This window comes from Mytilus edulis, chromosome 2 (assembly GCF_963676685.1).
Source record: "Mytilus edulis chromosome 2, xbMytEdul2.2, whole genome shotgun sequence".
Lineage (NCBI taxonomy): Eukaryota > Metazoa > Mollusca > Bivalvia > Mytilida > Mytilidae > Mytilus > Mytilus edulis.
The window spans coordinates 104,315,996-104,330,453 of record NC_092345.1 but is presented as its reverse complement, the minus strand read 5'-3'; the positions used below and the strand labels follow the sequence as shown (position 1 = coordinate 104,330,453).

General features: G+C 32.5%; 1 protein-coding gene across 4 annotated transcripts in view; it reads left to right on the top strand.

Annotated features, from left to right (window-relative positions):
• The window catches only part of LOC139513787 (glyoxal reductase-like), a 31,813-nt gene extending 20,604 nt beyond the window's left edge, over nt 1–11,209 (top strand). Inside the window, exons 7-8 of one of the 4 annotated variants that reach the window (XM_071302588.1) lie at nt 3,573–3,666; nt 10,790–11,209. In XM_071302588.1, the coding sequence (XP_071158689.1) occupies nt 3,573–3,666; nt 10,790–10,935 (240 nt within the window). In that variant the 3' untranslated portion in view covers nt 10,936–11,209. Of the gene's footprint in view, nt 1–3,572; nt 3,667–8,454; nt 8,568–10,303; nt 10,414–10,789 lie in introns of those variants that run through there. The other 3 variants (XM_071302590.1, XM_071302589.1, XM_071302591.1) reach the window with 3 other exon arrangements.
• The last annotated feature ends 3,249 nt before the right edge of the window (nt 11,210–14,458 follow it).

The window sequence follows — 14,458 nt, the reverse complement described above, 5'->3', positions numbered from 1 at the left end:
CTAGTTGCATCAAAATGTAATATTTTTTTTTTAAATAGACATTGAAATTAGCTTTACCTTAAGTTAAATTTATTAATGTGCTTACTCAAAATTGATCAGTGCTAAATCCTCTTTAAACCTTGTACCAAAAAACAAATAAGCATTTTGCATGTTTCAGGAAAAGTCTTGAAATGTCATTTCTAGAGTTCCCAAGATAACACCAGAAAACTTTTTTAACCATGTGATTTTTATACTTTCGAATAAATATATAATATGTCCTAGTAAACAATCTCTGACCATTCTTGTTTTGGGACAGGATAACTCATACATTATAAAAATCACTCTGATTCAAATATATATATAGCTTTGAAACTGACATCATCCCTATTTTTTATTTTTTTTTATTGACAACAAGCATTCCTATTGGTACATAATGTGCAACTTGTTCCAATACTCACATGCCTCATACAGATGCTTTTCATTTGACATCCCTGTATATATAACAGTAAATAGTGTTCTCTCACTAAATGATTCAAAGTTTGATGACCAAGCTAACCATGTCTGTCCCATCTTACTTGAAATAAGGAATACAACATGCTTTCATCTTGAATTGACAATAATTATAGGTTGATGACTTAACTTAATTTTATGTAGAAACATTTCATTTGTAATCATATAAGCAACACGACGGGTGCCACATGTGGAGCAGGATCTGCTTACCCTTCCGGAGCACCTGAGATCACCCCTTAGTTTTTGGTGGGGTTCGTGTTGTTTATTCTTTAGTTTTCTATGTTGTGTCATATGTGCTATTGTTTTTAGTGGAAGAAGACGTCAAGTCTTCTGAAGACTTAAGGGGCTGACCCTTGGCATTGAGTCTCCGTATGCCGCATTCATTTCGTGTATTACAATTTCAAAACAACTTAGATTCCTGACACCGATTTTTACACATGATTAGGCATCTGAATCATTTAATTTATAAATTATGATTGTAAAACAATCACTATCGTAAATATGACCCTTTTATTTATGTAAATTATTAGATTTCATGTCATCCACATGAACGTTATTTGTTTACTTGTAACAGGATGTTTTAACTGTAGATATTTGTATTACGCATGCGTGAATTTGGTATAGGGACAACTCGCCCTGTTTACAAGTTCGCCCTTGAAGTTACGAATTTGCAATCCTGCAGACAAGAAGATTTTGTTTTTATATAAATAAAAAGGATATATAAAGTGTTGTCATTATTCATGGTTTTCCTTTGTCATGTGAATTAGATGCCCTTCGTAACATACATGTGTACCTCCCGACGGGAGTACAAACTCCCGTTTTCAGGGGTCTCCTCCCGTCCTCCAGTTTAGGAGAAAAAACTCCCGTGTATGAAATATTTCATGAATGAAAATTTTCAGACGTCATATTTGATCATTTCTTACTACTGTACGGGTGTAATTGACACCTGTGTTAAATTTTACCTGAACATCAAAGAAGATGTATAATTATATGGCTTCAATTGACAGCTTGGGTGTCAAACATACTGGTAATCAACGATGTTTACCTCCGGCTTACTCAAGTTACTGCCGTTGTGTTATCAAAACGATGTGTATTGGGAATATTGAAATACTTTTTTGTTACTTCCCTTTGTTTTATCCTGTTTTCAGTTATTTTGCTTTTAAAAATGTAAATTGTAAAAAGACTATAAATGATTAATATTTTAATCAAATAATCATAAAAGGATGTTGATTAAATGAATTTAAATGATTTTGGACAAATAAAAAATTAAAATTTATAAATTAGCAATCTAGACCTCCTTTCAAGGATTAAATTGAAGTTTATATCATAAATTTGTTTATGACAGATTAATAGTCAATATATAATATGTGCAACTAAACTAATAAAAGGTCTAGTAGATAGATTAATTCCTAGTAAAATATTGAAATTTAAATTTGTATATGTTAGTATATATTAGATTTTATTGTGTAAGCTAAGAAATAGCAAGACATTTTACACTGTTTTAATTAATTTACGATGTTGCAAATATACATGTGAGGCTTATTTCTTTCTTATTTGTCTATACATTTACAAATGATAAGGAGATGGAGACATGAACAAAAACATATACAGATAAGATATATAAATATAATGATTCATTTGCAAGCAGTGAACAATCATTTGTCAAAAACAAAACAAAACAAAACAAGAAACAGATTCTTCTTATTATTTTATTTTATTCAATTTGATGGAAATTTGAAGAAAAAACACAATTTCTACATCATTTGGTTACATTTACGACAAAATTTATGTCGATAAAAAACATGAGGTTTTGACCATTCAGTACTTAATAGATGCATAGTTCTTGGGGAAAAGTTTCATCAAATAATATGAATATAAATGACTTTTTTTGTGCTCATTTTTTACAGTGGGTTGTGATGATCTTCCAGTTAGGTTACCCTCATTTGGAGTGTTGTTCCCAACCTGTTAAAGGTCCATCTTTGTGCATAATTCAAAATTGGAAATTTCAACAAGCATCTAATATTCTTAATCTGGAAAATAAACCCTGGTCTGCTAGCTTCATGTATATTTTTTCTACCGATTTAATATATAACTAGAATCATGCAAACAGACTTAAGGAAAAGGCATGTAAGTTCATCATACAAATATGACACTTTTTCTAGACAATCCAGATCTTGCAAAATACGTCGCTAAAAATTGTAACCTTTAAAATTGTTGTTGTGCAGTAAAAACCAAAATGGAAACTTTCAAAAGTTGGCGGGTATGTAACAAGTCTTACTATTTTTATGCTCCATTTATGGGCAATATGTTTTCTAGTCTGTCCGTCCGTCCTGCTTCTGGTTATAAAGTTTATGGTCGAGGTAGTTTTTGATGAAGTTGAAATCCAATCAACTTGAAACTTAGTACACATGTGTTCCTCTTGATATGATCTTCTTAATTTTACTGCCAAATTAAAGATTTTACCTAATTTTCATAGTCAACTGAACATAGAAAATGATTGTACGGATGGGAAATCCATGTACTTATGACCTTTTCTTGCTTGAAGAAAAAAAATACATTGTAACGATAATGGAACAAAGCAGCCTGGGTAAGTGGGGCTGCTTTTATGGTAATTCAAGTTACCTTTTATTCACCTTCTTCCACTTCAGAGCTATCAGCTCTTTGATTCTGTTTGTCTTTTTCATTTTTAGCCATGGCGTTGTCGGTTTGTTTTAGATTTGTGAGTTTCACTGTCCCTTTGGTATCTGTCGTCCCTCTTTCAGCATAACCATGTTAAACATACAAGAAATAAGATGTGCTAAGCAAACCTTAGTATTATGGAATAACTAAATAAACAAGAAAATCATGGGAATTGTATACTTCTTGCAGATTGAGTCATTATAATGCTTAGTCAAAGTATTGATGATTTCTCTGAGTCATTATAATGCTTAGTCAAAGTATTGATGATTTCTCTGATTTTGATACAAAGAAACAGTCCTATTGTTTTCAAGATTAAGAGTAAAACTTATGTACATATTTTGCTTGTTTTGAAATGTAAAACTGTTGACTATATTGTTCCTTGAATGCTTATTTGAATTTTTCAGTTGCTCTCAGATGAAACTATTAAAGATATTGCCAAAATCCACAGTAAAACTACAGCACAGATTTTATTAAAGTGGGCAGTTCAACAAAATATTGGTAAGTAGGTACTTCTCAATTGTAAGAAAGCTGTAATGATACGATGAAAAAAATAATACTGAATGAATATTTGTTGGTGTATCTTAATTAATTTTGTTCAAGGTATTACATACATGTATTAGGAACAACTAAAATAGAATAGACATGTAGGTAGATATACTATATAAATCATCAGACATGTATGAAAACAAACCAATACACATTATGATTATATTGATGTGTACAGTTAATTACACATATTTTCCTATTTTTTAAAGCAATTGCTTTTATGCCGTCGCGTATGGCCATCTTTGTGACCCAGATCAGAGACTCCGCCCAGATCAAGCCATAGTATTTTGTTAAACAGGCTCCTGGTCAGTCATTCTTTAACACCTATGTATGTTTTCTAATGCAATACATAGCTTGAAACTTTAAAAAAACGTTAGTGGATTTAAGAAGTTTCAGAATATGTTCTTGTAGATGTATTTTTGTATTTAAAGGGTCAACCGTTTGACTATCAAATAACATAGAAGTCCGAGTGAAAAAAAGTACATTTTTATAAATGCAATTCCATTTTCCGCCGTTCGTACAATGTTTCAACAAAATATGGATTCATTTCAGTTGTTGATTTAGTATTGAAAATTTAACTGAATTATCTCCTAATAAATACGGTTTTTATACGCCCGTCAAAATTTTGACGGGACGTATTATGGTATACAAATGTCCGGTGTCCGTCCGTCTGTCTGTCCGTCCGTCCGTCCGTCTGTCTGTCCGTCCGTCTGTCTGTCCGGCGTAAACATGTCGCACCGTAACTTGAGAACGACTTATCCAAATTTCATGAAACTTAACATAGTTGTTACTTACGATGGTCAAATGATCTGTATACTTTTTAGTGAAAATAAGATTAAGACTTTTCGAGTTACGGCACTTTGTAACTAAAACAGGGGTGTGTTTTTTTCACATGTCGCACCGTATCTCAAAAACGATTCTTGATTATGGCTTAAAACTTTAAACACTTCTTAGTTATATTAATCTTAATATCTGTATACTTTTTGGTGATGATTCAAAATTTCATTTTTGAGTTATTGAGTATTTTGTAAAAAAGGGGGAGGGTTTTTTTACATGTCGCACCATATCTCAAAAACGATTTATGATTATTGCTTAAAACTTTACACAAGTCTTTGTTATATTAATCTGAAGATCTGTATACTTTTTGGTGATGATTCAAAATTTCATTTTTGAGTTATTGAGTATTTTGTAAAAAAGGGGGAGGTTTCTTTTTACATGTTGTGCCGTATCTCAAAAACAATTTATGATTATTGCTTAAAACTTTACACACTTCTTTGTTATATCAATCTAAAGATCTGTATACTTTTTGGTGATGATTCAAAACGTTATTTTGGAGTTATTGAGTATTTTGTTAAATAGGGGAGGTTTTTTTTTACATGTTGCGCCGTATCTCAAAAATAATTTATGATTATTGCTTAAAAGTTTACACACTTCTTTGTTATATTAATCTAAAGATCTGTATACTTTTTGGTTTTGATTCAAAATTTTATTTTAGTGATATTTAGTTTTTTGTAAAAAAAAACAGGGTTGGGGGTTTCACATGTCCCGCCCTTTCTCAAAAACAGTATATGGTTATTGCTTAAAACTTTCTCAGAAACTATTTATGATTATTGCATAAAACTTCCACACAAGACGTCGGGCGTATCATGCGCTCATGGCGCAGCTGTTTATTTATGTTTAATTTGTGTTTCTTTAAGAGGTCAGATGCTCTTGTTCATTCATAAAATTATCGTTCATTCATACATTTATCGTAAAATCAAAATCACTACACAGGTTAATGCGTAGTGTCAAATTATTACCTGTAATCTAAAAATAGACAAACTTTATTTGCGCAAATAATTTAGCGGAACGAAACCCTTGTTGAAAACACATAACAATAAGTTCGTTTTCCTTTTCTGTCAAAACTCCGTAATATTTATCGATCACCTTACTAATGAAATGGACCCGTCCAAACGTAGTAGATGCCAAGTGGGTCTAGATGAAGAGATATTTACAATTTGGAATTTTCTAGTTTATTAATACATAGATTGAAAAAAAGTACGTCTTTTTAAATATCATGATCAAAACTGGGTTTGCATAACAAATGTCAGATGAAACCATTATCCTCGTCTTTTCAGTGAACAAGTCTACTACGTTTGTTGACACTCGACGGTCCACCGTGTTAGCAATTTTATTTCACATGTTTTCGAAATATTGAAGATCATTTTTCGCAATGTTTGCTGAAAATTGATAAATATCAAAGCAACGTAGAGCTGTTTGTTCTTGTTCGTATAATAAAATTGAGAATGGAAATGGGGAATTTGTCAAAGAGACAACAACCCGACCATAGAAAAACATACAACAGCAGAATTAAGGTCACTTACAGGTCTTCAATGCAGCGAAAAATTCCCGCACCCGGAGGCGTCCTTCAGCTGGCCCCTATACAATATATATACTAGTTCAGTGATAACGATTTAATGTCATGTTTGTCTGTGATGACCCCCCTTTTCGGGATTGCATGAGAATTGTAGTTATCTCGTACCCACATGCACTTGTTTCTATTCATAGGAAGGTCGACTATCCATATAAAACTATTTATATGGATAATCGACCTTCCTATGGATAGAAACAAGTGCCTGTGCTCGTACCACATCAGAAGGACACATATCAACTGAGCAATAATGTTTGGAACTTAGTTTTAAAAATGATGACAAAGTAACATTATGAAAATATTTTTATTAAGCTGAAATATACATTTATTCTTTACATGTTTATGTCTTGTAAGATATTTTATTTCTTTCCTGTTTTTTAACATTTGCGTCTGGAAAGTTGAAATGTTTTAACTTAATCGATCTTAATCATTTGTGTTAATGGTTAAATATAAATTAATAATGAAAATTGTTAAAATTAAATCAATAAAGGAAATTATTGCCAAGGAAGTTACAAACACTACCAGGGGATAATCCATGATGATTTCTTTTTGAGTTATATGTTTCAGCACATGTATATTTGACCCCAACTTTAGCCTGGTAAACGTGTTGTCTCCTTGTGAAATATAAAACATATTAAAAATGACTTTCTGCTAAAGTCTTTTATTTATATAAAGTTAAAACCTTCTTACTTTTAACTAGACAACACTCATGTCAGGTTTAATTCTTGTATATATGTGGATGAAAAATAAAAGTCCCCAAACATTAACATGGCAGCAATTGCTTTTACAGCCTTTAAGGCTTTGATTGTTACAAGAAATTATTGGAAATAGCATACCATCTACAGAAAAGACGGTTATATTCAGCTGGTTTAAATTACCCTAAATACTGATTCCAAATACAGTTAATATATCATCAAAGAATTATGTATGTGGTAGCAGTGTTTGACCATTCCAGAAAAGTCAATGTGCTGTTACCATGTGTTACCATGGTTTATGTAGTGTTACCATTCCAGAATGGTCGACATGTAGTTGTCATTCCATAAAAGTAAATGTAGTGTTATCATTCCAGAATGGTCAGTGTAGTTTTACCATTCCAGAATGATCGATGTAGTGTTACCATTCCAGAATGGTCAATGTAGTGTTACCATTCCAGAATGGTCGATGTAGTGTTACCATTCCAGAATGGTCGATGTAGTGTTACCATTCCAGAATGATCAATGTAGTGTTACCATTCCAGAATGGTCAATGTAGTGTTACCATTCCAGAATGATTGATGTAGTGTTACCATTCCAGAATGGTCGACATGTAGTTGTCATTCCATAAAAGTAAATGTAGTGTTATCATTCCAGAATGGTCAGTGTAGTGTTACCATTCCAGAATGATCGATGTAGTGTTACCATTCCAGAATGGTCAATGTAGTGTTACCATTCCAGAATGGTCGATGTAGTGTTACCATTTCAGAATGGTCGATGTAGTGTTACCATTCCAGAATGGTCGATGTAGTGTTACCATTTCAGAATGGTCGATGTAGTGTTACCATTCCAGAATGGTCGATGTAGTGTTACCATTCCAGAATGGTCGATGTAGTGTTACCGTTCTGAAATGGTCAATGTAGTGTTACCATTCCAGAATGGTCCATGTAGTGTTACCATTCCAGAATTGTCAATGTAGTGTTAATTATCATTTAATTGATCTTTCAAAAGTATCCTTAGATTGACTATTCCAGAATGGTACCACAACATTGATAATTATAGAATGACAACAATAATTTAACTTTTCTGGAATGGTAACAGCACATTGATCATTACATAAACAAGTTTGAAAACCACAGTTCTTGAGTGTTGTGACCATACATACATGATCACAGGTTTAACCACACATACATGATGACAGTGATGCGACTATAAATGCATGATCACAGTGTTGTGACCATACATACATGATCACAGGGGTGTAACCATACATACATGGTCACAAAAAAGTATGTGTCTAAAGGAAAGCCTTTTTTTCAGAACAAAACTAATGACAATGCTACAGTAAAATCCCATGATCGAAACCTTTTCATTTCTAGAATTTTTAATAAAATCTTAATCTAAAAAATTCTCTGTTTATTAATGATTAATGAAATAACTAAGCACAAACAAAGATTATACAGCAAAACAAATGAAAATATACAGTTGAAAAAAATATTTTAACATATGTCCAATTTCATGTATAGCAATTACTTTTATAATTCATGTAATTCTTTTTTTAACCCAAATTGTTAACACTATCCCATTCAGCCATTTATATGATCTCATATTTTTTACCCTTATTGTTTTTATTTACAGGTGTAATACCAAAGTCTACTAATCCTGAACACATCAGAGAGAACATGGACATATTTGACTTTTTATTGTTTATATTTACAGGTGTAATACCATAGTCTACCAATCCTGACCACATCAGAGAAAACATGGACATATTTGACTTTTCATTGTTTATATTTACAGGTGTAATACCAAAGTCTACCAATCCTGACCACATCAGAGAGAACATGGACATATTTGACTTTTTATTGTTTACATTTACAGGTGTAATACCAAAGTCTACCAATCCTGACCACATCAGAGAAAACATGGACATATTTGACTTTACATTGTTTATATTTTCAGGTGTAATACCAAAGTCTACTAATCCTGACCACATCAGAGAAAACATGGACATATTTGACTTTTTATTGTTTATATTTACAGGTGTAATACCAACGTCTACCAGCCCTGACCCAGAGCTCCAGATAAGAATTCACAAATTGGGGTTTTTACCCACCATTTTCTTATGTAATTGGGTGATTAAGTTTTTTATTGCATTATCAATTCAAATTCACCCCTCAAGTTAATATCAAATTGGGTTTTTCACCACCAAGCTCCTTAATGTATTGGGTTTTTACATCAACACAATATTGAATATTTAGGCAATATCAACCCCAGATGTTTTTCAATCTTAAATATGTTTCTTTCTTTGTATACGTGCTAGCTATTTTATTTGGTTTATTCACTGAAGAGCAATTGTAGGTTTAATTTGTGTCCAGTTTCAAACCTTCTGCTAGTTTTGTATTTTCTCACATTACTTATATAAACTGTAAAAAATGGACATGTGTTTTCACAGGCACTTATCTCAGAATTTTTTATCACTCATTAACCGTAAAATGAAAAAAAATAGTATATAAACTCTAACTACACTTCAATGTTTTTGTTTTATTCAATTTACATAAATCTGGGTTAAGTGATCCCTTATTAGAACTTTTGGTTTCCGATGCTTTCCAACTACATATCATGATTTGGCCTTTCACTTTTTCCAACTGAGTTTGTTTTTGACGAAACCCCGTGTTCATTAGCAATGTTCTTGTTAAGTTACGCGAACACGCCCGTGTGTTAGATGGACGCTTCCTTAAATCACTGGCTGAGTCTTGTTATCATCATAACTTTCTCTCAGCTATTCAAAAGAAGCTGAAAACATGCTTCTATTCAATATTTTTACCGGACATTCACTTTCGTTTTAATTCAATGTATGTTATGATAAATCCCGAGCAATTTGAAAAAAAATGTCAAAATGACACACGCTAATTGGATAAACGCTGAGAAGATCGAAATGTTTTCAAAAACATGTGTACCTTTGGGCAACGGAAAATTCCAGCAGGGACCCATTTCAGCTACTTGATGCAGGGATCTATTTTTACAACAAAAGGACATTTCCAATTATAAATATTATACAAATAGATTTACGTGTCGACTAAACAGATAAGGGTAAATAACGAAAATGGTAGCCAATAAAAGGGTTGAGCACTCATGGTTTTGGCATATGATTGGGTTTTCCTTTGAACTAATTGGGTTCTTGAACCCTGCAATGGGCAAATGCATTGGGTTTTTTATCATTTGTATTGCGTGATCACGCAAATACGCAGCTTATCTGGAGCTCTGCTGACCACATCAGAGAAAACATGGATATATTTGACTTTTCATTGTTTATATTTACAGGTGTAATACCAAAGTCTACCAATCCTGACTGCATCAGAGAAAACATGGACATGTTTGACTTTACATTGTTTATATTTACAGGTGTAATACCAAAGTCTTACCAATCCTGACCACATCAGAGAAAACATGGACATATTTGACTTTTCATTGTTTATATTTACAGGTGTAATACCAAAGTCTACCAATCCTGACCACATCAGAGAAAACATGGACATATTTGACTTTTCATTGTTTATATTTACAGGTGTAATACCATAGTCTACCAATCCTGACCACATCAGAGAAAACATGGACATATTTGACTTTTTATTGTTTATATTTACAAGTGTAATACCAAAGTCTACAAACCCTGACCACATCAGAGAAAACATGGACATATTTGACTTTTTATTGTTTATATTTACAGCTGTAATACCAAAGTCTACCAATCCTGACCACATCAGAGAAAACATGGACATATTTGACTTTTCATTGTTTATATTTACAGGTGTAATACCATAGTCTACCAATCCTGACCACATCAGAGAGAACATGGACATATTTGACTTTTTATTGTTTATATTTACAAGTGTAATACCAAAGTCTACAAACCCTGACCACATCAGAGAAAACATGGACATATTTGACTTTTTATTGTTTATATTTACAGGTGTAATACCAAAGTCTACCAATCCTGACCACATCAGAGAAAACATGGACATATTTGACTTTTCATTGTCTCAGCAGGACATAGACATCTTAAACAAATTAGATAAACAGATACATTATTGTTGGAATCCAAAATCTGTTTCTTAAGTTTTTTTAAATAAGGTTTATTGTATGTTATTTGATAGTGTTTAATGCCAACAATAGATACAAGATGATGTGGTTTGAGTGCTAATGAGACAACTATCCATCTAATTGATAATATTTAAAAGAAAAACCATTATAGGTCAAAGTAAGATCTTCAACATGGAACCTTGGCTCACACCGAATAGTAAGCTATAAAGGGCCCCAAAATATGACAAATGTGAAACCATTTAAACAGGAGAACCAACGGTTTTGTATATATATTAAAAAATCATTTTCTCTTGTTTTGTTGGAATGATTGATACAATTGTTTAGTTTTTCCCTAAGTCATCTCCTCACCACTAAGTTGTAGCCACTTAAACCACTAACTCTATACACACTGAAATATAGTTTACAATACTTTTCAAGTCTTTTGAAATATGCACAAATGAATTGTGTAAAATTCTTGTTGTATCTTTTGTCAATTAGCAGGCTAGTTTTAGTCATTTTACTTATTAAGAGTACTGACAGAATATCAATATGATTGACAACTGTCAAAATCAACAAACTATGACAGACAAAGGTAGGGTTTAGATTAGACCCCCTTCCTCCGTGTCCTATTTCAGGCTTATCGTAGAACTGTCAAAATCAACAAACTATGACAGACAAAGGTAGAGTTTAGATTAGACCCCCTTCCTCCGTGTCCTATTTCAGGCTTATCTTAGTTGATCAAGGTACCTCAATATTGACCTACAGAACAGAGTAGACACTTAATTACACAACTCAATACACAATTCTCGAAATCCAAGTATTATTTTTGGAGACCAAAAGTTAAAAGTCTCTTTAAATTTCTCACAGGTTTATTACTTAATTATCCTTCATCTAAGAGAAATATCTTCATTTGGTTATTTATAATATTTATGAAATTTAAACTTAAAACTTTACAACCGTGGTCATGATTTGTTAAAAATATTAACTTGTAACTTAATAGAATGTTGCTTCCCATCAGTTATTTTGATCACTTTAATTAAAGGCAGTGTAAAACATGGTGTAAACTATAGCAAAACAAATTTAAAACATTTTGATACTGGTAAAAAGACCTAGAATGAGGTGGTATTCCATTATAAAAGATTTTTCATAGATAGTGATACAGTCATCTTGACTAGGGTGTCATTTTGTTAAGTTAAGCTTCGTGGCCATTTTTGTGTATCTTGTTGTGACGAAAGATACCAGAGGGACAGTCAAACTCATAGATTGAAAACAAACTGACAACGCCATGGCTAAAAATATATAGACACACAGACAAATAATAGTACAGAAGACAAAACATAGAAAACTGAAGACTAAGCAACACGAACCCCACCAAAAACTGTGGGTGATCTCAGGTGCTTTGAAAGGATAAGCAGATCCTGCTCCACACGTCGCAACCGTCGTGTTGCTTATGTTATTACAAATCAAGTAAAAGCAGCACTGCTGGAATGTTGCTACATAGAAATTGACAGTTCAATTGGGAATCTGAAATCATCCCTTTTGTCGTAAAGTTTAGTTTTCAATTGCAACCGACCCTCATTGTCAATTTCTAGATTTAAGTCAAGATATGAGACAGACTTAACTGTATCTGTAGTATCTTTTATCTCTAGTCCGATGGGATAGATTGCTTCAACATAGTCACAAAACTTTGTATTATTTAGTGAGAGAGCATCATCTATATAGCGGATCATAAAGTTAAAGGATGTTGCTAACTTCTTATCTTTCTTCATAAGAAGTTCCTGTATGAAGTCAGCCACATAATAATAAAGAAACAAGTCGGCAAGAAGAGGGGCACAATTGGTTCCCATTGGAATTCCGACAGTCTGTTGAAAAACATGTCCTCCAAACGTAACAAATATGTTGTCAATCAAGAAATCAAGCATCTTGATAATGTCAGTTTCAGAGAATTTTTTGTTTGAATCAAAGTGATTCTTTAGAAAATAGGATGTATCCCTCCCCAAGACAAGATACTTGTATCAACGTTCGCCATTCTTTTTAATGAAACAGTAACACCAACTCTTTTAATTTGTCTTTTAGTTTGGAATTGGGAATACTTGTGTAAAGTGTAGAATTTTTAATACTATTGTAAGATGAGAGAGTCTTAGATTGTATGTACTCTAAAAGATCTTCGGAATTTTTTAGTATCCACATCTGATTCACGACACCTCTAGAATAGGCAGTTTCACAATAACTTTAGAGCCCAGCTTTGATTGCTGATAAAAATAGATGTTAATAATTAAGAAAGAGGTTTCGTGGAGCAATTGGAAGACCCAACACTATCCAGTTCTTCATCTTTGGTTGAAATTCCAAAGGAACAAACAACAGACAAATGATTATCCAGGATTTCCAGGATTTCCTCTTTGGTAAGTTTCTTGAGGTTATATGTTGAGTTTCCAAGTGAATTATCAATACCTAATTCATTCATCAAGCAGTTTATGAAATGATATTTACACACAAAAACGATGTTGTTTTGGGACTTTATCTGCATGGACAACAAAATATTTGTCCTGGAGGTAGGACAAGTGTTTTGCAACATTTGAGTCTTTAAAATTTGACGTAGCCTGGATATTGATAGACCCATTTAGTTTCTTAATTCGGAGTTATACCAAATACCTCACAGCCTTAATACACTTTCTCGCGTGAAGGCCATTGCCTGGCATAATCTTCGACTGAATCCATCAGTATTTTGAAGTTGTATTTCCTATTGATTGATTTAGGCTCACGATATTTCGGACCTTTGGATAACAAATTTCGCAGGGAAGTGACTGCCATTGAGGTATCATTTCGTCAGAGAATATAATTTAGATAGTGGCCCAGAATCCTGCATTGAGGTCTCATTCAATCAGATAATATGATTTGGTTAGTGGAAAAACATAAAAAATACTGGACTCAGAGGAAAATACAATATGGAAAGTTCCTAATCAAATTGCAAAATTAAAGCTCAAACAAATCAAACGAATGAATAACAACTGTCACATACAGACATTTTCTTACGGAGAAATGGTGGATTGAATCTGGTTTTATAGCTAGCTAAACCTCTCACTGGTATGACAGTAACATGAAACTCTTTTATATTGAGAACGCTGTGTGACCAAACAAACAAACATACTAGGTAAAAATGTAAAAAAAATTGGGGAACAGCAGTCAACATTGTGTTATAATCTTAATCACTATAAAAAAAAACAATATATAACAAAGAGGCAAATAGAAAAAAGTAAAATCACAAAAAAACTGAACTCGTAGGAAAATCCAATCGGAAAGTCAATAATCACATGGCAAAATCAAATGACAAAACACATCAAAAACAGAAAAGCACATAAGCAAAAATGAAAGACTAGAATACAGAAATTAACCATAACACAATGCTGAAATGTATAAGTACAGAGGCACTTCATATGTATCAAAGAAACATTAAAAGGAATATAGACCAAGCACATTAGCAAAAAAGAAAACCAGGAATACACAAATTATCATAGAACAATAACACAATGACGGGATGTATAAATACAGTCACGCCATA